The sequence below is a fragment of the Pezoporus wallicus genome, unplaced genomic scaffold (assembly GCF_028554395.1).
Source record: "Pezoporus wallicus isolate ANWC-B61680 ecotype Strahan unplaced genomic scaffold, APGP_CSIRO_Pwel_v1 scaffold_2146, whole genome shotgun sequence".
NCBI lineage: Eukaryota > Metazoa > Chordata > Aves > Psittaciformes > Psittacidae > Pezoporus > Pezoporus wallicus.
In genome coordinates, this window is record NW_026639769.1 from 3,020,110 (window position 1) to 3,047,163 (window position 27,054).

At 43.4% G+C, this 27,054-nt stretch overlaps 1 protein-coding gene across 1 annotated transcript in view; it reads left to right on the top strand.

Annotated features, from left to right (window-relative positions):
- The first annotated feature begins 1,558 nt into the window (after positions 1-1,558).
- The window catches only part of MTHFD1 (methylenetetrahydrofolate dehydrogenase, cyclohydrolase and formyltetrahydrofolate synthetase 1), a 45,081-nt gene continuing 19,585 nt past the window's right edge, over positions 1,559-27,054 (top strand). Inside the window, exons 1-13 of the mRNA XM_057416080.1 lie at positions 1,559-1,658; positions 11,064-11,148; positions 13,458-13,517; positions 14,226-14,279; positions 14,675-14,811; positions 14,946-15,046; positions 16,002-16,138; positions 17,529-17,640; positions 22,787-22,914; positions 23,709-23,806; positions 24,472-24,645; positions 25,157-25,293; positions 25,559-25,605. Of these exons, the coding sequence (XP_057272063.1) occupies positions 1,618-1,658; positions 11,064-11,148; positions 13,458-13,517; positions 14,226-14,279; positions 14,675-14,811; positions 14,946-15,046; positions 16,002-16,138; positions 17,529-17,640; positions 22,787-22,914; positions 23,709-23,806; positions 24,472-24,645; positions 25,157-25,293; positions 25,559-25,605 (1,311 nt within the window). The 5' untranslated portion in view covers positions 1,559-1,617. The remainder of the gene's footprint in view (positions 1,659-11,063; positions 11,149-13,457; positions 13,518-14,225; positions 14,280-14,674; positions 14,812-14,945; positions 15,047-16,001; positions 16,139-17,528; positions 17,641-22,786; positions 22,915-23,708; positions 23,807-24,471; positions 24,646-25,156; positions 25,294-25,558; positions 25,606-27,054) is intronic.

Here is a 27,054-nt window from a genome sequence, read left to right on the forward strand (position 1 = left end):
GAGAAGTTTTGAACTATATATCGATTATATTCCCCTCCCAGAACACCAGAGAAGCAACCATAAAGCTTCTGAAACAGAAGGGCTTGTGTATTTCTGTCCTCACAGTTTTGTGCCCTAGGTGGAAACTGCAAAGCCTGCACTTCTTCCTTCTCAAAATCTGATGGTTCCCCAAATCCCTTTGTGAACCAACTACATTAGGGAACAGCAGGATTGAATGCTTTCTCAGCAAACTCTTTGAAACAGACACATTATTTTTCCAAATCTATGCATTCTATGTAAAGCAAAAATCTATGTGAAAGCATTTCACACAAGGCTTTTAAGTCTGAAACTCTCAGCAGGAACACTGTTGTTTTAGCATCCAGCTCCTATTCCTCATTGCTTGTTAATCTGCAGAGAGGTTATCCCATTTCTTTCATGTGACAGCTGTGGCTACAGTACAAGGAGTATTGCTTTACTGCAGGCACAGGAATATGCTACTGCTCCCCAACAGCAACCAAATGCTGTGGGGCCCACCCCATCATCGATCCCAATTTGCCAGTTCCCTGTCCCTGCCTTTTTTGTCACTGGTTTTGTGTTGTGGTCCTGTTCTCTAACTGTATGCTAGATATTAGCAGAGAACATTTATGAGTTCTTTAACTTCTCTGGGCCATGGCATTATCTTGCCTGAGCAAGCCTGCCTCAGTGGCATTTAACTGCTTTTCCTATTTCCAACTCTGGCTATTTGCCATATCTGTGAGAAAACCACTGAAAGCTGAATCTCTCAGCAAGGTCCTAAAACGTCTGTGCTGGCCTGCAGCACAAGGGCAAGCCTTGGTTGTATAGGTAACAGCACACATAGACAACTGCACTGACCTGACAGGAAACTACACCTTCACCAGTCTTAACGGTATTACTCACATCAAGTACAGCCCTTGGAAGCAACTGCTAGGAACCTGTTTCTCACCTGTGACAATTTCTATAAACAGGCCACAATCCCACCCCTCCCCTTCATCCCCCTCTTTCTACACTGGCTAGCCAGTGTGTTGGTGGCTTTATATTGACCAAATAAACGACTCTCAGCATAACTTCTCAAGGGTACCACAGTGCAGCCCCAGGACATGAAACGCAAGAGATAATTCTTATACGGATCTGCGATTTTCTTTCAACGTAGAGCCAGGGATCCACCGTGCAGACCCAACATGGGAGACCAGCGCCCCCAGCCCCGAACGCATCGTTCGCCCTCCTCCACTCCCACCGCCAGCAGCCAGCAGCCAGCCCCACCCTCTAAGCCGCTCTCAGCAGAGCGGGGCAGGGCGCCGGAAAAGCCAGGACCGGCGGCACTGTGACGCTTTGGCCGCCATTTCACCGCGCCGCTCTAACCCCTTCTCCTCACAGCAGCCGAACGGGAACAACCGAACCCATGACACAACCTCCCCTGCCTCGAGAACCCATAACCGCCCCTCGGCATCCCTCCCCTCCCTCCGCAGGGGCGGGGGCAGCGCTTGCGCGGTGGGTCCGGTGACCGCCGAAAGCGCGGGGGCACGTGTGGCGCGGTAGGAGGTCAGCTGCGGGGGCAGCGCATCTCGCAGACGCTCGGAGAGTCCTGTCGTGCTCGGCCGCTGTTTTCCTGCCCTCGCTATGGCCCCTGCTGAGATCCTCAGCGGCAAGATAGTCTCCGCGTACGTACTTTCAGGGGCCCGCCCGCCCGCCCATCCTTCCCGCCAAGAGCCCGGCGCTGCGTGGGGCTGGGGCTGCCTCGGGTGGGAGCCTGGGGGTAGCCGAGGGGATTTTTGCCCCTTGAGGTGGCTGAGATCGAGAAGGAGCCTGGTGTGGCTGTCGGGACGGAGGGGGGCAGCAGTGGAATGGGCCTGGGGTGGCTTTTGCTTTGGCTCTGCCAGGGGCAGAGGTTTAAAGATACCCTGCAGTTTTTTCACTACGTTGTAGTCAAAGCTCACTTTTTGCGGCTGGAAATTGTGGGAGTTATTAAATAAAGGTAGCACTGAAGATCAGAAGAACGTAAAGTGCTGTCTGTACACGCACACCCCAACCCCCCCCCACACACACATCCCATCCAGAAGGCCAGGGGTGCCTCTGCTTGGTTCTCGGTGGCAGTGTGCAGCACCATCCCTGTAGGGTGGCTCAGGATCTCTGCACAGTGAGGTGTGAAGGTGCTAGCTGACGTGCACTCTTTATAGATTCATGCTAGGATGGTTTACAAGCAGGAGTTGGGAGCATGTGCTTTAAGTATGGTCTCTGTGTTCATACCGTGCAGGCATTGGTCACTCCTTTTTATGGAAAAATACTTTAATGCATGTACTGGATAACATGAAGATGAATGTTCATGGGTGTCCTGCTAAAGCTATTTGGAAGATTTGGCAGACCCTAAAGGAAAAGGTTTTTTTTTCTGCTGTTCAGCTTTTACTTAGCTGGCAAGCCCTGCGTATAGGTGAGCCTGTGTTGTGGCTTTCAGTTTGTTTGCTCTTCCTGCTGCTACTTCACATGCACATCTGGTAAGAAAGCTAAATCCATTTCCCTAACCCTAGCAAAGTGCAGTGTTTAGCGAAGTATTACCCTTTGCTAAACTGTTTGCCAAACCTTGTTTGCACTGTTATGTTCTGTGCAAACAAGGTTTGGTTAGGTAGCTTTGTTCGGTATCCCCTGTCTATAACCAGGGAATTTGGACAGAAAGGGTAAATTTGAAATGGTCTAAAGAAATCTAGAAAAGTGGTTAGACCTAAGTGTGGGTATGTACAACAGTCTACATCTGAGTGACAATGGAGCATTTCTGAAAAGTAGGCCTAATATGTCTTGAATCTGAATATTGATGATGAAAGAGTGCTTGTAAATTTTTTTACCCAGTAATTTTTGGGCTAGTTCCACTTGGGTATTGCAGTCTGGTTTTTGTGCTTCATCTTACACTGTCGGCAGTCTTTTTCCTACTGGAGTGCTTGAATGAGGCATGAGGAGATGTGCTATCCACCCCGCAGATACTTGTCCGTTTCTCCAGGCCCTCTAGAGAAACGCTGGTCCAGAGGATTTTCACTGGGAGCTCACCTCCTGGCCAAGAGTCTGCAGCAGCACAAGCAGCAATAGGAGTGTGCTTTTTGTCCCTAGGAAATTTCAGCTGAATTGCCTGTTGTAGAAAGGGGGAATGTTTCTGGTTACATCAACTGTAGAATCTTTTCAGTGACTGTCTTGTAGAGGGTGGGTTTTGTTACTTTATCCTTTAGTCCAGAAAAGTGTTTGTAAGTCAGTCAAATATTAACAAATGAGGTGAATTGATGAAGTAGTGTTACAGCTACATCTGTGTTTCTCTGTGTGTTAAATCAAAACTCGTAAATATTGTGAACTTTCTTCTCCTGCCACCAAACATCCCTTCCCCCCAAAAAGGTGAAAAAATATTGTAATTCAGAGTCATATCAGTTATTTAAACAAAAATCAGGTAGACAGTGCCATTCGTATTTTTGTGAAACATGTAAAGAGAAGAAATACTTTGAGAGAGAGTGAGAGCTTCCTTGCCTCTGTAAGGAAAACTTGATATAAAGCTAGTTCACACCTGGTAAGTCTTGGAAGGCTCAGAAAGGGTACAAAGAAAAATAGATGTTTTCAGTGGCTTTGAATATTACCTGAAGATAGTAAGCTTGGTTATGTCATGTATGGGAAGGAGAACATACAGGGCAGCAGACATTGTGTGGTGCTTAAGTTAATGCTTCTCTTGCTAAGGCTGCTTCTTTCAAGTAGAAGCAAACTCTTGTACCTGGACAGTCTGCGTAATGTTGGAATAAAATGTTTGAGCTGACTAATTATGTCAGAGTGGCTTTCCTCTACTTCTCTGAGTGGCTGTTTAGTAATTCATCCTTAGATTTTGCTGCAAATTAAATTTGCCTCATTGCAAATGAGTTGCAAAAGGTAATGTACTGCACAACAGAACAGTGAACAAATTGCTAATAAGATGAAGAGAAACAGTGTTTCAAGTATGCAGCGTATGGAGAGCTGGAGGGAATCAAAATAGAGTATTCTCAACCTTTTGTTGCTAGTATTCCCTTAAAGTAAAAATACTGTCTCTGAAAATACATACTCAAAGCAAAACATCATAGTGGCTCCTCTTTACAGCTTATGTTCACAGGAGTGAGTGTATTCAGTCATTATCATGTTAAGTAGCCCAGGTTTGGAAACCCCTCACTTGGCCTGAATTGTTTGATGGCGCCAGGAATGTACGAACATTCCTGGAGTGGATGAGCGGCTGATGCGTTGTGATGGCAGGGAAAACTTAACATACCTCCCAGCCCTTAGGGATGGGCCAGGTAGTGCGTTGAGTTTAAGGTACTGGATATAGCAATGATCACGCTCAGCTTGTAACTGGAGGTAACTGCAGTAAAGACAACTGTTCAGCTTTTTTCAGACTGGGCCTCAAAAGTTTTTTTGGAGTTCCTGTTGAAACTGCAGCTAATTCTAGCCTGAACTAAAAAAAAATATTCTCATCTGTGAGATCTGTTTGCCACGTCCTACCCAGAATGTTTCAGGCATGCACTGAAGTGTACCACATGTGGATGTGCTAAGTTAAAGTGGACTGTGTGGTCCAGTACTGCTCGTAGAAAGGGACAGAAACAGCCTGGTGTCATCTTCAGTATGGCTGTGTGTGTGCTCAATATCCAAGCCATTGCATATATGTAATCCCATGGGTGTGGTGGTGGGAGGCACTGACAATGGGAGGTATGGGAGACAAGAATCTCCTTTTACAGTAGAGCTGGAGGAGTATGGTTTGTCCTTTGTTGTTCTGGAAAATTCACGTAATGAGTTTAAATTCAGCCCTCTGTTGCAGTCTAGAGAAAGAAAGGCTAACAGGTTCTTTAATCTTTGGATCTGGCTTTTGCACTGTATGCTTAGAGCCATGTGCTGTCCTTAACCTGTGTGGACCCTGGACCCTTGTTTGCACTGTGAGTTTGTAGAAGGGCGCATAGGTCTTAGCGTCAGAGGGATTTTGGAGAAACAGACACATGCAATTGCAAATTTGTGTCTGAAGACTTAAAAATGTTTTCATACAGCTAGTAAAAAGATGTTGATTTAACAATATGAACTTTTATCTTTGTGAAGACCTGAAGTCCACAATAAAATTTTGCAAACTGCATCACTAAATAGCTGCTGGCTTTCAAAGATTGTTTTGTAATGTATTTGTAAGTCTGCAGAGTTAAAACGGGATTTATTTTTCCCTTAATATTCTCTCAAACCTTTGCACCTGTGACTTTTGTGGTAACTAGAGAGCAGTGGTACTTAACACTAGGTGGCTGTCTAACAAGTGATTCTTGATTTAAAGCTCCTAAAGCAAATCAGCGCTGCTGTGTGTGTTAAGTTTCTTGAAGTGAACGAAGGTACTTTTCTGTAGCTGAAAGGGAAGTGAACTAATGTCTAATTACAGAGAGTACAGCAGTGTAATATGTGAATAGTCATGGCTGCTGGGGGTAAAATCATGCCACTGCCCCGCTTCACAGAGGACAGAGAGAAACTACACCCTTGGGTGGGCTTGTTTCTCCTCCACTGAGAAGGCTGGATTGAAAGTAAAACCCAGACCTGAGACCCTTTCCAGTTGCCTGTCTAGTATCATAGAATCATAGAATACTTAGGGTTGGAAAGGACCTTAAGATCATCTAGTTCTAACCCCCCTGCCATGGGCAGGGGCACCTTACGCTAAACCATATCACCCAAGGCCTCGTCCAACCTGGCCTTGACCACTGCCAGGGATGGAGCATTCACAACCTCCCTGGGCAACCTATTCCAGTGCCTCACCACCCTAACAGGAAAGAATTTCCTCCTTATATCCAATCTAAACTTCCCCTGTTTAAGTTTTAGCCCATTACCCCTTGTCCTGTCACTACAGTCTTTAATGAAGAGTCCCTCTCCAGCATCCCTATAGGCCCTCTTCAGATACTGGAAGGCTGCTATGAGGTCTCCACGCAGCCTTCTTTTCTCCAGGCTGAACAGCTCCAACTTCCTCAGCCTGTCTTCATACAGGAGGTGCTCCAGTGCCCCGATCATCCTCATGGCCCTTCTCCGGACTTGTTCCAACAGTTCCATGTCCTTTTTATGTTGAGGACACCAGAACTGCATACAATACTCCAGGTGAGGTCTCACAAGAGCAGAGTAGAGGGGCAGGATCACCTCCTTCGACCTGCTGGTCACGCTCCTTTTGATGCAGCCCAGGGTACAGTTGGCTTTCTGGGCTGCAAGCGCACACTGAAGCCGGCTCATGTTCATTTTCTCATCAACCAGCACCCCCAAGTCCTTCTCCACAGGGCTGCTCTGAATCTCTTCTCTGCCCAGCCTGTATCTGTGCCTGGGATTGCTCTAACCCAGGTGTAGGACCTTGCACTTGTCATGGTTAAACTTCATGAGGTTGGCATCAGCCCACCTCACAAGAGTGTCAAGGTCCCTCTGGATGGCATTCCTTCCCTTCAGGGTATCAACTGAACCACACAGCTTGGTGTCATCGGCAGACTTGCTGAGGGCGCACTCAATCATAATTTATGATGCAGTAGAGCTCTCATATGTTTTGTGTTTGTTTGCATTTCTTTTTGCTTTTAGGCGACAAATCAGTGATGTGCTTTCCTTACTGGAACACCAGAGACTGTTGTCAGAAATAGCTCCTTCAAAGAGCTGGCCCGCCGGACCAGGACGCACGCACAGGACATGTGCAGTAGGCTTCTGATGCTCCTTGAGATCATTGCGTTGCTGTTATGTGCTGCTTGTGAGCTCAGGCCCTGTTGTGTCTGCTGCTGTAGATTTGGAGCCTTCCCTGGGGCCTTACAGCAGGAGTGTAAGGAGAGGCAGTTGATTTTGCTACCCAGCAGATTTAACTTTTGTCACTTCAGCATGAAGAATTGCTAGGACAGGGCTTGCTGTAACATTGTTTTCTGAACTCATCAGCCAGTCGTAGTGTCAGGTGTTTTACAGAGGTGATAGCTAAAGGAAGCCTAGAAACTACTATTTCTTAAACAAGGTTGAAAACAAGCTCTTTTACTGAAGCTTGTTAAGAGACTTTGTACAGCTTGGCTAGACACACACACCTAAAAGTACTCTGAACCCTCTCTTCAGGTACAGTGGAGCTCTGACCATGTGATTTGGGATGCAGCAGGAGAGATACATGATTTGGGATGTAGCAGGAGGCTGTGATTTACCCTGAGGCAGAGCTTAGAACAGCCTTAGGGCTGCTTCTGGCTGGGCCAGCTGAAACTGTCCCTTGGGATCAGTGCTGCTGGGTTGCAGCAGAGCTGTATGCTGCTTGCATTTCCCTTTTTGCCTCTTGCATTTGTGATTTGGAGCTCATAGTTGAAGGGTAGACTTGACTTCACTGGCTGTCATCTTGGAATTTTCCTGTATAGCAGGAATTGCAGCCTTCCAGCTGGCATCAGCTACTTACTCTGTCCCTGTACCCTTGCTCTTTGCATTTTTAATGAACTGGCAACAACAGGACCTCCTCCAGTCTGGGGAGACCTTGTGATACTGATTTGAGGGTGGGTGAACATAAGGAAACCATCTGTGTCTGAACCCATAGGGTGTTTGGATTTGCTGAGTGTGATGGTAGTGCCTTCTCATCTCTGAGAATAGCAGGTGGGACACGGGCTGGAGGTCACATGGAGAAGGACAGACCTGTCAAGCCTCTAATGGTGTCCTGTGAGCTTTGCTTATGTTTCTTTTGCTTCTAAGTACATTTGCAGTCAAGTGCTACCATCTCCTTCCAGCTCTGTGAGCCCATGAGATGGGCACAATTGGTCAGTTCTCTCTGAATCCTGAATGCCTCTTGTGTGTAGACAGACCAGTGGTGCTAGGCTGCACCTGAGCTTTTGGGAGAATTTTAAATTTGAAAAACCACAACAGCCTGGCACTGGGGCCACTTTCCTACCACCTTCCCAGGTGGAGAATCATGCTCGTGGCCCAGACAGAGAAGTTGGAGTGCAAGGCTAGGGAGGGTGGTGACAGTGGCTTTTGAGCTGTCTGTGGCTAATATATTGGTGATGGATACTTGCTATTTCTAAAACATTACAGAGTGAACTGACATGAATTGACATCAGAGATTAACTCATCAGTGAATCCTCTCATGCTTCCCTTCAAAGTTGTGTTTTAATAATTGTACCTTTAAACTTTTTTCCTAAAGACATCATCTGAGCTGTGTAGAAGGGTTTAGCTAATTTTCCTCACAGCTTCTCCTCTGTCATAGAATCATTAGGGTTGGAAAGAACCTTAAGATCATCTAGTTCCAACCCCCCTGCCGTGGGCAGGGACACCTAACGCTAAATCATATCACCCAAGGCCTCGTCCAACCTGGCCTTGACCACTGCCAGGGATGGAGCATTCACAACCTCCCTGGGCAACCTATTCCAGTGCCTCACCACCCTAACAGGAAAGAATTTCCTCCTTATATCCAATCTAAACTTCCCCTGTTTAAGTTTTAACCTGTTACCCCTTGTCCTGTCACTACAGTCTCTAATGAAGAGTCCCTCTCCAGCATCCCTATACGCCCCCTTCAGATACTGGAAGGCTGCTATGAGGTCTCCACGCAGCCTTCTTTTCTCCAGGCTGAACAGCTCCAACTTCCTCAGCCTGTCTTCATACAGGAGGTGCTCCAGTCCCCTGATCATCCTCGTGGCCCTCCTCTGGACTTGTTCCAACAGTTCCATGTCCTTTTTATGTTGAGGACACCAGAACTGCACACAATACTCCAGGTGAGGTCTCACAAGAGCCAAGTAGAGGGGCAGGATCACCTTGGACCTGCTGGTCACGCTCCTTTTGATGCAGCCCAGGATACGGTTGGCTTTCTGGGCTGCAAGCGCACACTGAAGCCGGCTCATGTTCATTTTCTCATCAACCAGCACCCCCAAGTCCTTCGCCACAGGGCTGCTCTGAATCTCTTCTCTGCCCAGCCTGTATCTGTGCCTGGGATTGCTCTAACCCAGGTGTAGGACCTTGCACTTGGCATGGTTAAACTTCATGAGGTTGGCATCAGCCCACCTCACAAGTGTGTCAAGGTCCCTCTGGATGGCATTCCTTCCCTCCAGCGTATCAACCGAACCACACAGCTTGGTGTCATCGGCAAACTTGCTGAGGGCACACTCAATCCCCCTGTCCATGTCAGCGACAAAGATGTTGAACAAGACCGGTCCCAGCACCGATCCCTGAGGGACACCACTCATTACTGGTCTCCAGCTGGACATTGAGCCATTGACCACAACTCTTTGCGTGTGGCCATCCAGCCAGTTCTTTATCCACCAAATGGTCCATCCATCAAATTGATGTCTCTCCCATTTAGAGACAAGGATGTCATGTGGGACAGTGTCAAACGCTTTGCACACGTCCAGGTAGATGACATCAACTGCTCTACCCCTGTCCATCAGTTCTGTAGCCTCATCATAGAAGGCTACCAAACTGGTCAGGCAGGATTTCCCCTTAGTGAAGCCATGCTGGCTGTCACCAAGCACCTTGTTGCTTTTCATGTGCGTTAGCATGCCTTCCAGGAGAATCTGCTCCAAGATCTTGCCAGTCACAGGGGTGAGGCTGACTGGTCTGTAATTCCCTGGGTCATCCATTTTCCCCTTCTTGAAAATAGGGGTTGTATTTCCCTTTTTCCAGTCATTGGGAACTTCACCTGACTGCCATGATTTCTCAAATATGATGGACAGCAGCTTCACAACTTCATTCACCAGCTCCTTCAGGACCCGCGGATGGATCTCATCAGGTCCTATGGACTTGTGCACATTCAGATTTTTAAGATGGTCTTGAACCAGCTCCTCTTCTACAGTGGGCCCAAGGCCTTCATTCTCGCAGTCCCTGCATCAGCCTTCCAAGACTTGGGTGGTGCAGTCAGAGCCTTTGGCAGTGAAGAACTTCAGCCTTCTCCAAATCCTGGGTAGCCAGTTCTCCTGAGAGCTTCCTGAGGGGGCCTACATTCTCCCTAGTCTGTTTTTTATTTGCTATGTACCTGTAGAATCCCTTCCTGTTATCTTTAATACCGCTAGCTAAGTTTAATTCTAACTGAGCCTTAGCTTTCCTAACCTGCTCCCCAGCTTCTCGGACAACATCCCTGTACTCTTCCCATGCCACCTGTCCTTGCTTCCGCTTATTATAAGCCTCTTTTTTTCACTTGAATTTTCCTCAGCAGCTCCTTATCCGTCCAAGGAGGTCTCCTGGCCCTCCTGCTGCACTTCCTTCTAGTTGGGATGCAACACTCCTGAGCTTGCCGCAGGTGGTCCTTGAATATCAACCAACAGTCTTGGGCCCCTCTGCCCTCTAGGGCTGTATCCCATGGAACCTTCCGAAGCAGGTTCCTGAAGAGGCCAAAGTCTGTCTACCTCCCATTCTCTTTCTTGCTCCCATGGAAAAATCTTTGTCTTGTTTGGCAACCGTTGGGCTGGGGGCATTTTCTCACATGTATGTTGGCAACCTCAGAAGCAGGCAGGAGGCAGAAAGGTGAGTGTAGGACTGCAGCCTATCCAGCTTGGTTAGGCCAAGCAGGCAGGAAATAGAAACACATAGTATTGACCAACTGAGAGAGGTGTATCTGCAGGTACCTTCCGTTTGTTTAGCTATTTTACAGTTTTACCACTATAGATCCATCATGCTTTACCAGGACAGCATATGTGACACCATTGACTAGTGCTTGTGGAAAACAGGTAGATTTGTTATGGCATATGTGGAAAGAGGATGTGTTTCTGAAATCCCAGGAATTTCCATGACAAATTTTGGTTAGTTTTTTTGGTTGGTGTTGTTGGTTTTGTTTTTTTCTTTTGACTTGTGTCCTATGAGGTGGAAAAGAGGAGGGTGAAGAAGCACAAAGTAGAATTATTTAAAAAAAGCACCAAAACAACATAAACCCCAGAAGATGTTAAGTAAGTTTGAAACTTCCAAAGTGTTTGAAGAGACTTATGGACATTAACCTTCTTTGGAGGTTGCTGGGACCCAAGTACTTGGGCATAAGTACATACTTACCAGTCTGCCTACATGTCATCTTTTCAATTCCTGACTTACTACTGTATGAGAATTCAGCTGCTTGATTAACTTCAGCCTTGTTTGTTTGTTTGTTTTCCCCTTTTCAGACAAGTGAGAGAGAGACTAAAGCAGCAAGTTGTTGAGATGAAAGAGAAATTTCCAGGCTTCAGACCAGGACTTGCAATTTTGCAGGTATTGTTTTCTTTAATGACAACTACAGAAAATCTATTGCAATGGTAAGTGCACAGCTGGTGAACTTCATCAAAGTTGCTTTGCACAGATAACAGTTAAAAGGAACAGAAGAGCGGAGTTCCCCTGAAGGATAGTATCACAATTCTGAGATGACTTTTCCCCAGGTACTGAGGCCTGGAAACAATTTGGGGGATTTTTGCTGTTTTTTCTTTATTAAATCAGACCCTTGCAGTTGTGTTTGAGCATGTGTGTTTGTGGAATGGTGAAAGTAGGCTTCTTGCCTATTAAGAAGAAGCAGTGCTTGTAGACTCTATTCCAAGTCTTTGCATTTCTGTGAGCCACGAAGTCTGTCAGCTTTCAGAAACGTGTTTGTACCAGAAATCTCTGAAATGTGTTTATTACAGTATTTGTTATGCTGTTAAATCGGAACATGGAGAGACAAGGGGGTGGGGGGAACCAATCAAAACCACCTTTGGCCAAGGAGGCTTTGAGTGTGGGGGATGGAGCAAAATCCCATTTCTGAATTTGATGTCAATCAGAAGTGTAAGTGCTAGAGTCCACACAGAAACACTTGCGGAGAAAACAGGTACTTGTCAGTACAAGGGTTGGGCCCGTATTTGGCAGAATTAAGGTGATTTGTTTGGGTTTTGTTTTCTTTTAGCTTGTGGCTATAAAAATTGGAAATTCTTTATGCTTAGATCAGGTGGTAACTAGCAGTAGGAAGTGTCATGTAAAAAGAAGAAACTGTGGCCACAGAGCATTGACGGATTGTAAGTGGCTGGTTAGAGAAGTGTCTTCTGTCCTTATTCAGTATTCTAGGCTTCTGAAGAGCTCTTGATACCTGTCTCTGGATTCTGGTGTGAAGACCACTGTAGTCCATAAAGACCATGCTCCTCTTGAATGCCATGAGCAAACTTGTCTGTGGTTTGGGGTTTTTCCGCTTTTCTTTTACATTAGTTTTAAAAAGATAATCTCTACAGAAAACTTGTCTTCAGGTGTTTAGAAAAAAGGAGGAAAGTCTTAAAATTTAGTAAGGGTCACTTTGATGGAAGTTGCTGAACTGATGACCTTGTGAATTGTCTTAAAAAATAGCTGTCTTATGATGTTGGATTTTTTTTTTCTTGGTTGGCCTTTGTTCTCTTCAGTCTTGGGTTGTCTCAGAGTCCTTTACAACCTCTTTCCTTTTTGGCTTTCTGACACTTTTGTAAGCTACCAAACAGTCTGGGCTTGGCATTCATCTCCTAATAAAGATACTCTCAGCTGTCTATTTTTCAGTTAAGTTAGGACAAGTAGCTGTTTCTGGTATGTAGTACCTCACACAATACATGCTCTTTTCTTGAGAGGTATCTAGTGTCCTCTGAGATCAAAGAATTTTTTTGTCCATAGTCAGGAATGACCTCTTTCACAAAATAGATGTGGTCTGTTGACTGACGTCTCCTGATCCCTGCACTCTTTTCTGCCCTGTCTGAGGCATACCTTTTCCTAAACCTAACAGGCTTTAAAGGGGAGATAGCCCCTTTGTCTAACATTAGGGAAGAAGAACCAGTGTATGCTGAGTGACCAGGTAATGCAGTCACGCCTGTAGTTTGTAATCTGTGTGAGCACCAGGGATAGTCCTCAAGTATCAGGGAATGGGGTTTCAAGAGTTTGCTTATCAGCTTTTTCTTTATTTGCCTCTCATTTTCATATGGTTACAAGGAATATTACTTTAATAAAACATACTGAATGATGCAAGGAGTCTTCTGAAATGCAGCTGTACTGTAAGCACCCAGTACTGTAAAAAAACTACAGGCATTTGCTCCACTTGCCGCTTTCTCTTTGTGCATTGCTTTGTTCTAGTTTTGGTGTTTTTTGTTTGGCAGGAAAATGCTCAAAGTTTGAAACAGTAGTAGAAGAATTTGCTCCATAAAGGCACATGTATGTGCATAAAATTAAGTTTCCTGGATATCAGAGAGGCCCAACTTTTCTGAGCGCCTTAATCCAATAATTGAATGTTACCAATGCCTGCTGATCATGTTAATTAGCTAGAGATTTAACTTTCTCAGATGAGATGGCAGGTAGTATTTTCTGCTTTGGAGAGCGCTGTGTTCATAAGGTTTTTCAACAGGGAAAATGGTGTTTATGGAGGAAATAGGAACTCTTTCCTGTTAGCTTCGCATGCTTAAAGCCTCTACCAGTGTGTTTTAAAGTTACTCAAGAATACCTCTGCCATCTTGGTGTACCTCAAAGGAAGCTAAGGGTCAGGCCCACCTCAGCCTGCATCTGGGTCTCTATTCTACAACATGACTCAACTGTCTTTTCATCCTTAGGTTGGAAATCGGGATGATTCAAACCTTTACATTAATATGAAGCTGAAGGCTGCTGCTGAGGTAATGCCCAACCTCTTAATATTTCTTTTTACCTTCCCACAGTAGGTCCAATCTCAATATGAAAACACAGATGCAAATCAAATAGTTTTGTCTAAGCTTTGCCTGTATTGGAGAAACTAGTGTTGCCCTGAATTCTTTGTTGTAAGTAAGTAGTGTAGGTGTGTAACCTGACGTGTAGCAAAGTGGGGTATTCCAGTAACAACAGTGTGGGCTGGTGCCACTTCTTGTGGGATCATCTCCTAGATTACATGTGTCTGAAGTGCTGATGCTCTGTCTTTCCTGGCCTGTCACCATGTGCTTATATTTCCTGAATGTCTTGTAACTGAAGTTGCCTTGCATCTTTCACCAAGTGGTATGTTACATGCTATAGCAGGGCTGGGAATGTAGATTAGTCCCTGTTTCCCTGTGTGATATCTAGCATCTTCTTTGCTGGCATTTCAAGGCAGTATGCTGTCAAGTTCAGATTATGTTCATGTCAAAAGGTGAATAGGACAGTTGAAGTATGGAATGATCTATATAGGCAAAGCACTAATCTTTCTTCTTTCATTGATAGTATTTCCAAATAATAGGACTGTAGCCACAGGAACAGGAGACAGACCTGGGAAATGTGATAGAATGTAGCTGTGACTGGGCTGGACTGGGAGAATAGCCACATCAATCCCTGATGTCAGTTCAGAAATCATATAATTTTGGTATTTTCATTTGCAGATTGGGATCAGTGCCAATCACATAAAACTGCCAAACACAGCAACAGAAGCTGATGTAAGTAGTTATAGCCAGTAATGAAAAAATACATAACACTGGTGTTGAGCTCAATAGGTGAACTTACGTTTGTCCTCTCTTTTTATATGAAAAAGAGACTACTTGCCTGTAGATATTAACTAATTAAAAAAACCAGCTGCAACCTGCTGAGGGTTTTGATGTGTTTTTTTTTTATTATTATTATTTTTTAGCTTTTAAATTAAAAAACTACAACATAAAATTTAGACTTTAACAGGTATTTTTGAAAAAGTAAAAAAATATGAGTCATTATATTTTTGGGTGGAAAAACTAAACTTCTTGTGTGTATCTTTTAATCCAGATAGGATTATGGTTTTTTATTTACATCAGTCATATTTCAGTTTATCGGCCATTGCATTTTTGGTCTTTACTTGTAGGTCCTCAAGTGCATTGCCTCTTTGAATGGAGACCCTGCTGTTCATGGCTTTATAGTGCAGCTGCCACTTGACTCTGATAAACCCATCAATACAGAAAAAATAACCAATGCTGTTGCACCTGAGAAGGATGTAGATGGGTAAACTGACTTCACCCCTGGAGAGCATGACAGGCACTCCAGAAAGAAAACTTTTTTTTTTGTTTTTTTTTTCCCTTCAAACAGTGATAATGAGGCTGGGAATCTTACTTGGCCTTTATTCTTTCAAAATGCAGCTTAAGTAGCATCAATGCTGGGAAACTCTCTAGAGGGGACCTTGGAGACTGCTTTATTCCCTGTACACCAAAAGGATGCATGGAACTTATCAGACAGACAGGTAAGGAGGCTTCCATCCATTATTCATGAGTGCAGTAGTCTTCAGTAAGAGGATAAATTATGCACATTGCAAGGCTGTGCTTCACATCAAAACTTTTGTTGAGATGCCGCATGTCATCTCTGCCTTTTCAGATAGTAAAAAAACTGGTTTTAAAGTGGTCCTTCCTTCCTCCCTCCCAACTCCAATTCCCTGTCACACACAACCGAGAAGAAAAATAGATCCTTGTCTGGAGTTCAGCTATAACAGTTATTTTCTCTTTCCTAGTAGCTGGTGCAATGCTGTGGTTTTGGATTTAGTCTGAGAACAAACTAACACACCATTGTTTTAGTCATTGCTAAGTAATGCTTACCCTGGTCAAGGACTTTTCAGTCTCATGCTCTGCCAGTGAGGAGGGGCACAAGAAGCCGGGAGGAAGCAGAGAAAGGACACCTGACCTGAACTAGCCAAAGGGGTATTCCATACCACAGCAGGTCATGCTCACTGTATAAACTGGGGGGGAGTCACCCGAAAGGCCAGATTGCTGCTCGGGTTGAGCTGCGTATCAGTCAGCAGCTGGTGAGCAATTGCATTGCGCATCGCTTGTGTTTATTGGTTTTGGTTTGTTTTTTTTATTTTTTGTTTCCGTTTTAAGTTTTATATTCTCTCCCCATGTTATTTCCCTTATCATTATTCTTATTAGCAGTAGTAGTTTTGTATTATACCTTTAGTTATTTGGACTGTTCTTATCTCAGCCTGTGGGATTTATATTCTTTCAGTTCTCTTCCCTATCCCTCTGGGAACTGATGGAGGGTGGAAGGGAAGAAGGGAGGGAGTAACTGCATGATTCTGAATTACTGGCTGGGGCTTAAACCACAACTATCCTGAAGTACCAGAGCCAGACTTAAACTGACCAAAAGACTCCAGAGCTGTTTGGGTTAGTTTGTACAATGGCCTATTTTTACTTTCTGTGGTGCAGGCATCCAGGTTGCAGGAAAAAGGGCTGTAGTGGTTGGTCGCAGTAAGATTGTTGGTGCTCCCATGCATGATCTGCTGCTCTGGAATCATGCAACTGTAACCACTTGCCATTCAAAGACCTCAACACTGGCGGAGGAGGTAAGAACAGGCTGGATGCATGAGTCTGTTAGTTACCTGCTGCAAGCCAGTGCTGTCTGCACATCCCTGCTTGGTGTATTTCTACCAAGTCATTAGGTCTGGCTCGTCTTTCATCTGAATCAGTTTGCCAGTTCTGTTCATTGCATGGCTGTGTGAATACTTACACTGGAATAGGATCTTGGTTATTTTTTGCCCTTAATTAGAGGGGTTTAATTATAACAGTAAAATTCTTATTTTCTTTGGGCAAGTGCTGAGAATTTAAACATCCCTTCCTCCATGTAGTGGCCTGCAAGACAACATGTTTGGTTTTGGCTTTTTGGGGGTTGTTTTCTTCCCAGAAGGGCCAGGTACTCTTTTGCTCTAATGGCTGGAAAATGCTTTCTTCAAGTTTGGTTTTTTTTTCCAGTCTATTTTCTATGACTGTGAGTTGGTACCATTTTCCTCTCTAGCAGTGAGAATGACAGAAATAGTGTGTTGCTGTGCTGCCACCTACTTGGATTTCATAGAGCAATCAACACTGCCAGGCTCTGTAGGCAAGTATTAAAGCTGAAAAGGGGGTAGGTGTATTTGAATATAACTCACAAAGATCAGAAATACTGCAATGCTTCATGCCACTAAGCTGCTGTTCAATAAGACTGTCATTAGGTTGATTAACAATTGAAGTACTAATTCTTAATGAAATCTTAAAAATAATTTATCTACTTTGAAGATAAAAAGAGAAACTTCCAAGGGTTATCAACTTCCTAAGCAAACATGAATGAAGCAGTGCAGGAACTGACGAGCTTTAATCAGTGTCTTCAGCACCAGCTTTGTGACCAAATCTGTCAAATTTCCTGAGTACTGTCTGATCAAATATTAGTGCTGAATTACAGGTAGCTTCCCTGGAGTTGTATGTTACACAATCCTGGACGTAAAAATCTCAAGACAAGTGAAGTGACGCTTAAGAGTTCACTTCAGGGTGAACGTGCAGGGATTGTTCTTGGCTGCTGACTGAGGAGTGCTGGTTGTATTTCTAGCATTGAAAAGAACAACTGAATATGTAGGATATTTGAAGGGAGAAAGATAAGAATATGGAGAAGGCTTTAATTTTATCTAAAAGTAGTCTGTATGATCCACTTGGGAATCATGGAGGAGTTCAAAGGAGGTTCAAAGGAAGCGTTGACTAGCAGTCATTCAAGGTAGGGGTGTGAAAATAGGCCATAATTTCTGATCACAGGAATTTGTCCATGCCAAGGAACTGCTAGCTGCCTTTAATTGCTGACGATGCCCTTTCATCCCTTCAGTAGCAATGGGTGAGCGCACAGTTTCATGCAATTGAAGCTGCTGAAGCAGCTCTGCATTTTTCCACAGTCAGTGTGATACAGAGTTGTTTGCCTTTTTTTTCATATAGGTTGGTAAAGCCGATATCCTGGTGGTTGCAGCTGGTAAAGCTGAAATGGTGAAAGGTGAATGGATCAAACCTGGTGCGATCGTAATAGACTGTGGAATTAACCATGTGCCAGGTGTGTGGGTAATGTATAAAGAGTGGGAATGTGTTTATTTGTATATGAATTCAGTTGCTAAGTAAGTACAAGGATACTGTTTCCTTGGTGTTTCTAGTCAATAGGACTTCTTTCCCTTTTAAGTCTGTCTTAGGTAATGATTGCAACCCCTGAAGAAGCTAGCATAAAAGAGGTTCTGAAGTACTGTCCTAAAGCAGATCAGTGGCAGTTTTATTTCTGCCTTCCATGATGCTGATGATTAGTAGAGGAAAGAGGAGGCTAGGGAATACAGCAAAAGAATATCCGTGTAATTTGCCCCATCTACATAGTGTAGTCTTGCTGCTGTTGTCACTTGTGAGCACACAGCTTTGCTGTCATTACTTTGCAGTTAGATCTTATAAGCTGTTCTGTTTGAAATACATAAATGACAAGCAAGTAGCTGTGGATTTGTTGGGTCACAACATTAACTTTTTAGGCTTGAATGGCTGTTGTCTTTAAACAAAGCAGTTTCTGCAAGAGTATTTGGTGACAGTGGCTCTGGCACAGAACAAAGTGCTTTAACATAATGGATTTTAGAGTAGGGTTTCACTTAGCTACTCCTTCCATGTAATTTGCTCCAGCTACATAGTGAAGTCTTGCTGCTGTTGCCATTTGTGAGCGCACAGCTTTGCCGTCATTACTTTGCAGTTAGATCTTATAAGCTGTTCTGTTTGAAATACATAAATGGCAAGCAAGTAGCTGGGGATTTGTTGAGTCACAACATTAACTTCTTAAGCTTGAATGGCTGTTGTCTTGAAACAAAGCAGCTTCTGCAAGAGTATTTGGTGACAGTGGCTCTGGCACAGAACAAAGTGCTTTAACATAATGGATTTTAGGGTAGGGTTTCACTTAGCTACTCCTTCCTTGTAAAGAAGGAACAGGCAGTCTGGCAATTTCTGTTTTCATCTCATTTTAAATCCAAATTACAGATATTGAATGATATGGAAAATTAGTCACCATCCAACTATCTCTGTACTACACCCACATAGCTTTTAGAAGGTAGTTTTCATAATTAATCAGTCATTCTGTTGCCATTATTTAATGGAATATAAAGAAATTTCTGTTCAGAAGTCTTGTTCCTCAAAGATGACATTGAGTTGCATTTAAAAACATTAATCCTCTGTCTAATTAAAGTCATCTGCTGCTGCTGTTTGTTGTTTGATGTATTTGTACCCAAACTTAGGCAATTCGCCAAAACCCATAGGGTCACTGCTTATTTGCATGAAACAGAACGGCTTGGAATCTCCCCCATTAACACGTTGCAAATAAAACTACCATTGTGTTTCTGATGTACAGTATGACCTTTTTTTTCAGGCTTGATGTGAACTGCATCTCTGAGGACACATCCCTAACTCTTGCAATTAGTGCACCTTGGGCAGTGCACTGAGTTATGAGCCTAGTCAGTGTTGCATGGCAATATGTTTAATGTCATTGTGAGACTTGGTAGTCTGGTACTTGATAGAGTGCCATGGAAATTCTGAGGTTTCAAAATAATGGATGTCATGGACTTCTTTTTCTGTGGTTTTCTGAAGCTGCTGAGCTTTCCTGCCGCTTTCTTGCTTTCTGATAGGTTGTGAAAAAGTTCTCAGATGAATCTTTTGGGAAATTGGTGCCAGAATTGTGGGAATTGTAATGCTACAGGAAAAAAAAACAGTAGCTAGTTTGCCAGCTTTTCCAGCTACATCTCCGTACAGATATTGCTAGCAGCAATATTCTACAGATAGAATATTGCTGCTAGCTGTGATAGTGCTTTGAATGGAATGAGGGGAGAAATAACACATTTCCAATACATCTTACATTGGCTGTAAGTGCCCCCAGCTCGGTGTCTCCTAGATGTAGATGTGAGTTACAGCTGAAGGACATGGCAATCTCTGAATATACCCGTACTTTGCAACTTAGGGTGCCCTCTCAGGCAAATGCCAATATGATTTGACATATCAGGACCTTGACTTCATGCAGGCTTGCCAAGTTGGAGTTAAAAAAAGTTATAGCCACATAATGCCATGCAAATCCAGCTGTTGTGTATTTGAATGGCAGGTGACCTGTATGCTCCCAAGGCTGCCAGTTTGGAGGCTAGAGTAGGTAGTTTAGGCACATCTGGTTTTGTGTTCATGTACCAGAGCTGAACAGAATTTCTTCCAGGTCTCCAGCTAGAGAGAGAGGAAGGAGGATCTTCTGAAACCTCTGTTAGAGCAAACAACTGTGTCTTATTCCCTTTCCAGGCTGGATTGTATTTGTCTTTCTCACTGCTGCAGTGAGAGGGCTAGTCCAACAAAAATTTAAATGCCTTATTCCAGGACTGTAGAAATTGCTCTGCTACAGGAAGAGAGAGCAGTGCAGGTAGAGAATATTCTCAGAGATGTCATAGTCTCTGGAGTGTCCCTCTCCCGAGTCCTGATGGAGGAAGCAACCCAGTTCAGAGTCCTCTTCTGCTGTGGGGTTTTGTAACCCCAGCCAACAGGAAATCTTGAACAGTGGATATAAGAGCAGCAAAGGAAGTTCAGCCTCTGTGTATCTTGGTGCCATGCTCTTTAAACACCAGAAGAGCTAGAAAAATACAGAAAGCTTTGACTTGATGTTTTGTTTATATCTTCATGTACTGGGAATCAAGGTGCCATCATAGGCCTATAAGATCAGACTGTGTTGGATCTCTCATGAAACGCCTTTCCCAGTGCTGTACAGAAAATAAACAGACTGGAAGCAGGTGATCTAATGTTTTATAGATAAGGGTCATGTATGGGCTTGTGTGTTTACAGTCATATATCCATCAGAAACTTGTTAGAATTGTATGTACATTGGCAAAAGTTTGCTTGAAAGTCATGCGAATATTCCCAGCCCTTATCTATTGAAAGTAGCTGAATTAGCTCCAGTCCAGAAGCTACGCTCAGGCTGTCTGTCACGCAGCTGTCTCTGGAGGTAGATGGAGACCATCTTACCTGTTCAGTCCATGTGTGTAGGTATGCCTTTCACTTTGATATCAGGGTCCTCAGGTGCTCTCTCATGTGTTCCAGTTGGCTACAGAACCTATGGGACTAAGGAAAACACAGGCACTGGGAATGGTTATAGTGTCACAGTTACTGTTTGTAACTGGTTTTGGTTTGTTTGTGTTTTTTTTAAGAATGTAATGAGGAATACTGAGAAGGTAAAATTATGGGGAGAGGCAGAAAGTGTTATATGTGAGCTTTCCTTCAAAAGAATGATGTTTTAAGGCTAATCAAGCATTAAGTTGTTAAGAAGTTAAGTTAATCCTAAATTGTGCTCAGCAGTGCTTGGCGTGAGGAGCAGATGCAGAGGCAAGGACTGGGGGTCTGTTTAGCTTGTGGTCACCACGTCTGTGTAACGGATTAGGCTATTTGTGTTTCGTGTGCCTACTTGTTTTCATCATTCTTGGGCCTAGAGTCTTCCTGGTCAGGGTAGCAGGTAGGCCTCCTTGGTGTCCTTGGAAGAAACTATGATTATGTTATTTGCCTTTTGCAACCTTAATTAAACTGATCTCTGGGCTGGAAGGCCAGATTGGCCTGCAGTTCAGGCAACAAAACTGACAGTGGCTGTAGAAACACTGTTTAACAGCTGTGATGTCATTCAAGCTTTGAACTTCAGGGGGAAGAGCTGTTGCTTAAAGCACAACCACAGCAAAAGCATCCAAACTGCTAATTGTCAGTAATAATGCAGCAAAAAATCAGAGTTGGCAGGAGCTGCTTTTGTTCTCTCTTTTTGGTTTTAACATAATCAGCTGTTTAGGAGTTTGGTTTCTCTTCTCTCCCTTGCCAAATGTATGTTAAAGTTAATTGACTGTGTTTTGTTCAAACATATGCTTATTGTATGCAATATATTTCAATGTTAACAGCATTAAAATCTGTCTTCAGATTTTCACACTGCTTAGAAGTTCCATAGAGTCCTTATATCTGAAATGAGGATCTGCCATTCCAGGAGAGACTTAAATTTTCTCTTTTTTTATATGCTGTGTCTATAACCAGTGAGTTCTTTAGATGGTTGTGCTAACTTAACTAAAGCATTTTGTCTTTTTCTGTCTCTATGGGTGAGCTTAAAGGTCGCCACTGGGAAAAAATGCTGTATCTGCTTCTGAATTGTCAGGCCATGCAGTGCAGCAGGATGCAGCTTTTCTTTCTTTCTTTTCTTTTTTCCCTAGAGAAAAAGGAGATTATTCTACTGATGCTGTCTTAAGCCACCTATGAGGTTTGTTTTGACAATACTGATCTCTGTGAACTGCAGTATTTACCAGTCCGTCATTAGAATGGCAATGAGAAGTTGAGTAGCTCAGCACTTCCTGTCTTCAGTTTCTGTAAAGGCAAATGATTTTATTTGGTAGTAGGGCCCAGGTGTCCTCCAAAATTGAACAGAGCAAATGTAAACCTGGATTTTTGGAACAAGTCAGCCATGTTTCTTCTCTCACTTCTTCTAGACCATTGGTTTGTATCTCCTTCAAACTGGAAGCTGTACTAATCCTTCACAACAGTATAGCAGGAGCTGTGAAGGGATTGTTCAGGTGACATCTATATTGTATGTTCTGTTTGTGTTTTATTATTACACAGATGTAAAATTTGATCTGTGCTTTCCACCCCTGTATTTGTTTGGGAGTCATCTTTGGACTGCTCCATGGGCTATGTGCCACTGAGAAAATAATTGCATCCTCAAGGAGAGGTCTATCTGGCTGAGGATAAATGGTGCTTAATGGAAAGATACTTCTTCCCATTCTTCACTGTGAGGGTGGTGAGACATTGGAACACATAGCCTAGAGAAGCTATGGCTGCCCCATCCCTGGCAGTGTTCAAGGCCAGGTTGGACAGGGCTCTGAGCAACCTGGTCTAGTGGAAGGTGTCTCTGCCCATGGCAGGGTGGTTAGAAGGACCATTAAGGTCCCTTCCAACCCAAACCATTCTATGATTCTATGATGTGTTGCATGAGCTGTTGACACTCTTAGTGAAGTGTGATAATAACAGTTTAATCTTTTGATGTTTTAACTTCTTATGTTTTCTTTGCATCTTTCTGAGTACTCACCTTGTGTTTTGTTTACTCCAGTAGAGGAAAATACTTCAGCTTCAGTCACTGCTGGCTTCCCTTTTGTTTTGGTGAAATGTGATGTAGAACTTTTTCCTTAAATCCCCAGACAGCACAAAGGCCAGTGGAAAAAGAGTTGTAGGAGATGTGGCATACAGCACAGCAAAGGAGAAGGCTTCCTACATCACACCAGTTCCTGGTGGCGTTGGGCCTATGACTGTGGCCATGTTGATGCAGGTATGTGGTCATCTCCTCCACGTTTACTTCTAGATTATGTTGCTTCTGACCACCAGCATGCTACCAAGGCAACTGATGCTTCCTTCTTGCTCTTACAGAGGTGTAGTTAGGGTTTCCAACTCCTAGTCCAAACAATTTTGATTCAGTTAACTGAGGAAGAAGATGGACCTTAAGAAAATGTTAGGACAGAGGTTTTTTCGTCGGTTGTGGGGTTTGTTTTTTTGTTTTGGGGGGCCAGGGGGTGCATTTTGGTTTTTGTGACTTTGGGGGTGGGGGGAGGGAGGCTGTTTTGGGGGGTGGTTTTGGTTGGTTGGTTGGTTTAGTTTGGTTTTTTGACAGAGAAGTGGGTTGGGGTTTTTTTGAGCCTGCTGGCAAAACAGCAAGAAATGGGCTTCTCTTACAATGCTCTGGCTGTAATTCCTAAACTATCTGTAGGTATGTTGGATAAAAAGAAGGAGAGTAACAGTATAAGCCAGCTCCCTGTTTCCCGCTTTGCTTGAGAAACCCTGCTGGCACAGAGCACTCCAAAAAATCAATCACACTGGAATATGGATCAGTAGATGGATAGATGTGGGGGTTTTTGATTTGGTTTTTTATTGGGGGGGGGGGGGGTGTTAAAGAAAACTATGAGCAGAATCTCATTTTGGATTATTAGCAAATGCTTTAATCAAAGGACTTTGTTAATCCCAAACTGAGACATGGGGCTGGGTGGAGGGGAACCTTTCTGAGTCTCATTGTTAACCAGCATGGTTCAAAGAGTTGATTGCTATAATGCCCTCTGATGCTCATTTTAGAGCACAGTGGAGAGCGCACAGCGTTTTCTGGAGAAGTTCCAACCTGGGAAATGGAGTATCCAATACAACCAGCTGACCCTAAAGATGCCAGTTCCAAGGTAATGCTTTCAAATGAACCCACTGGCAATATTAATACAGTATAGTAGTCACTTCTGTTCCCAAGCTTTGTGTAATATGGGGCATACATATATGTAGACTGTAGCTGGCATTGAAGTTTAGAGAGAACTAGAGAGAAAACTGTGAGGCCTTCCTAAGGGAGCATAGCTAACTTGCAGTGATGCTGTGACATATGTTGAAGTGTAGGCTTGTGTCATCCCGATAATACTAAGCCACAAACATGGACTTACACAGACTTTTTAGATCAGCTAGATAGTTTCTGATTCAACAGATAGTGAGACACATGGATTTGGGAAATTTTTCATTCTCACAAGGCAAATACCTGGCTTCTGGAAGTAGCAGTTGTTGGTGTCAAGTCCCCAAAGATCACTTGAAATACACAAATACCATAAGGGAGCATAAGATACTGCCTACAAAAAAGGTATTCTTGGTGGGGGGAGGATTGAGGGATAGCTTTGTTGTTTACTTTGGTATTTTGTTTTTTGTCTATTCTGATGTAGCCAGTATCAGTATGATTGTTTCATTTAACTAGGAGGGGTTAAAGCTTCCCTTTTAAAATGCAGACAAGGTGTTTGTACTTTGTTGTCCAGAAGCAGGGAATTTGTGAGAAGTCTTTGACTTACAGGTTTACCTTTCTTTCTTTAAGTGATATTGAAATATCGCAGTCTTACATACCCAAGCCCATTGATCAAGTTGCAAGAGAAGTTGGCCTGCTCCCTGATGAGGTGGAACTCTACGGCCAAACTAAAGCCAAGGTTCATCTGTCAGCTCTGAAACGGTTGAAGAACCAGCCAGATGGCAAATACATTGTTGTTACTGGGTAGGTATTTCTTTAACTGAGATGTTACTTACATGATGTCAAGGTGAAAAGAAGTTTTATTAGCATGGCATGTTGTTCAATTACTGTCTTTTGATAAAGTGACTCTATGGGGTGCTCTGGGTTTTAGGAAAACATGCTGTGAAAATCTGGATTTATCTCTTGTGGCAAATCATGGGAATGTAGTTTAACATTTCTCTCCTGGAGATGAATAGTTCTGATATGCGTGTCAGGGTTACAAAGGGCAGACTGGATTGTAGTCAGAGTTCTCCTAGTCTAGGAACCTGCCGTCAGAAATAACTAGCAAATTGTTTCAGAGGAAGGTCTTCAGCAGTTATAATTTGCCAATCTCATTCCAAGTTCAAATTGGTAAAGATTAGCTCAAGTCTGAGCCAACCCAGAATGTGAATTGGCATTAACTGCCACTACTGGGTAACTATTTTAGCCCTGTAAGTGTTTTGAGCCTCACCCACTACGAGGGTTTAGTTGTGTCTGTTCTGGTTTTTCACTGCAGGATAACTCCTACTCCCCTGGGAGAGGGGAAAAGCACCACCACTGTCGGTCTTGTTCAAGCCTTAGGAGCACACCTTCACCAGAATGTCTTTGCTTGTGTTCGTCAGCCTTCTCAGGGACCAACCTTTGGTATAAAAGGTATCAACTGTTCTGTTGCTTGCAGTTCAACTAAAAGGGAGAAGATGGAATTCAGAGATTTCATTCGGCTGCATAATTCCCATTACAATTGCATTTCCTTTTAAGAAAATAATACCTTCAGCATTGTCTTCAAGTTCTATGCTGGGATATAAACTAAGCTGCTCAACAGTAGCTGCTTTCTTAAAGCCATTAAACAATCACGTGTAATACCACTCTGGGCTAGAGAGACCTTTATTTGTGTGATTTGACTATTGTCTCTCTCTAGGTGGAGCTGCAGGTGGTGGCTATTGTCAAGTTATCCCCATGGAAGAGGTAATTCTTTATACAAAGTCTCATTGCACATAGAGCTCACAGACCTTGAAGAGATACTGCTGTTGGATAACTTGCAAAATCTTTATTGTTTATGGCCCAGTGTAGCACTCTGAAGAATGCTTTATTTCAGCAGTTTTATGTTTGGTTTTCTTTTAAATGTGTTTGGCTGTTTCAGAAGGGTGCTTGCATGGTCAGGGAACTTCGCAGAACTAGGAATTCCCAGTTCTCTATTCCCTTCCCTCCTCTGCCTTGAATTGCTGTATACCCTTGAGAAAAGCACATCCTGTGCCTCTTTTTCCCGGCATTGAAATGAAGGTGATAATGATGTAATACATTTTGGAAGCATATTAAGTAGTTCTGTCAGCAGCAGTGGTCACCGACTCTTTCTGTGAGCTATTTTGGTGTACTTCTGGTTTAGATTATTAACATGAAATGGAAAAAAGGGAAGTTGGGAATCAGTAATGCCAAGACTTCAGCCTGTGGGGGACTGGCACTGCAGAATATTTCTGATGTGGCTTGGCAGCAAGTAAAATCCTGTGTCTGGGGGCAGGGAATTGAAAGGCACGTGTAGCACGTGCTCTCGTGCTTCTCTCAATTCTCAGAGTAATTGCCTGTAGAATTCTACCTTTGTCTTGTGCACTATAGATTGACACAGGGCAATTTTAGGAAGAAAAGCAGAAATGATCAAAAGGGCTGTTTGTTCCAATTGATGCAGCAAGTCCATAAAAGATAAAAATGTTAAGGAGGCAGAATATTGATTTAGTCAGGTGCCAAGAACATGTGTGAAAGACAGATGTGACAGGAAAAATAATCTCCTCCTCTTTGGGATTGTTAATAAGATGAGTCAAAATACTTCACTCTATGCAGCAGTGGGAAACAGCTCCACTCTTGGAACGAAACTGGCTGAAAGGACTTTCTTTAAGTATGACCCACGTGGTATAAATACACAGTTTTGTGGGGGTGTTTTAGTTGATGCATGTCTCGTAAAATTGAAGTATCTGGAGTCACTAGTTACACTAATGACCTTGATCCATCACTGGATATTTCTGCATGCAGCTTTCATCCTAGGAAAATGGTAGCGATTGAAACACTTTTGAGGTCATACTGCAGAACCAAGGTAGTAGTAATTGCTTCTTATTGCATGTATGTAGAATGAGACAACAATCAGCATTTACTAATTAGGATTTTTAATTGCTGTGTGTGACTAGTTATGTTCTGCTTTTAGCTATCTGGTTTTTAAGATGACAATAGCAAGGCTGCCATAAAATGTTATTGTATGATCTTTTGTCATATCACCTTTTCTGATGTCCCCGTTTCATCTTCCTTTGCTGCTCAGCTACAGAGTATTGTTTTAACCACACCTTTTACTCCCCTGCCATAATGCAGGTTTGTCACAGAAGCTGTATATCCCAAGCCTTTTGTCATCATAGCTACAGTGCAGCTAGATAA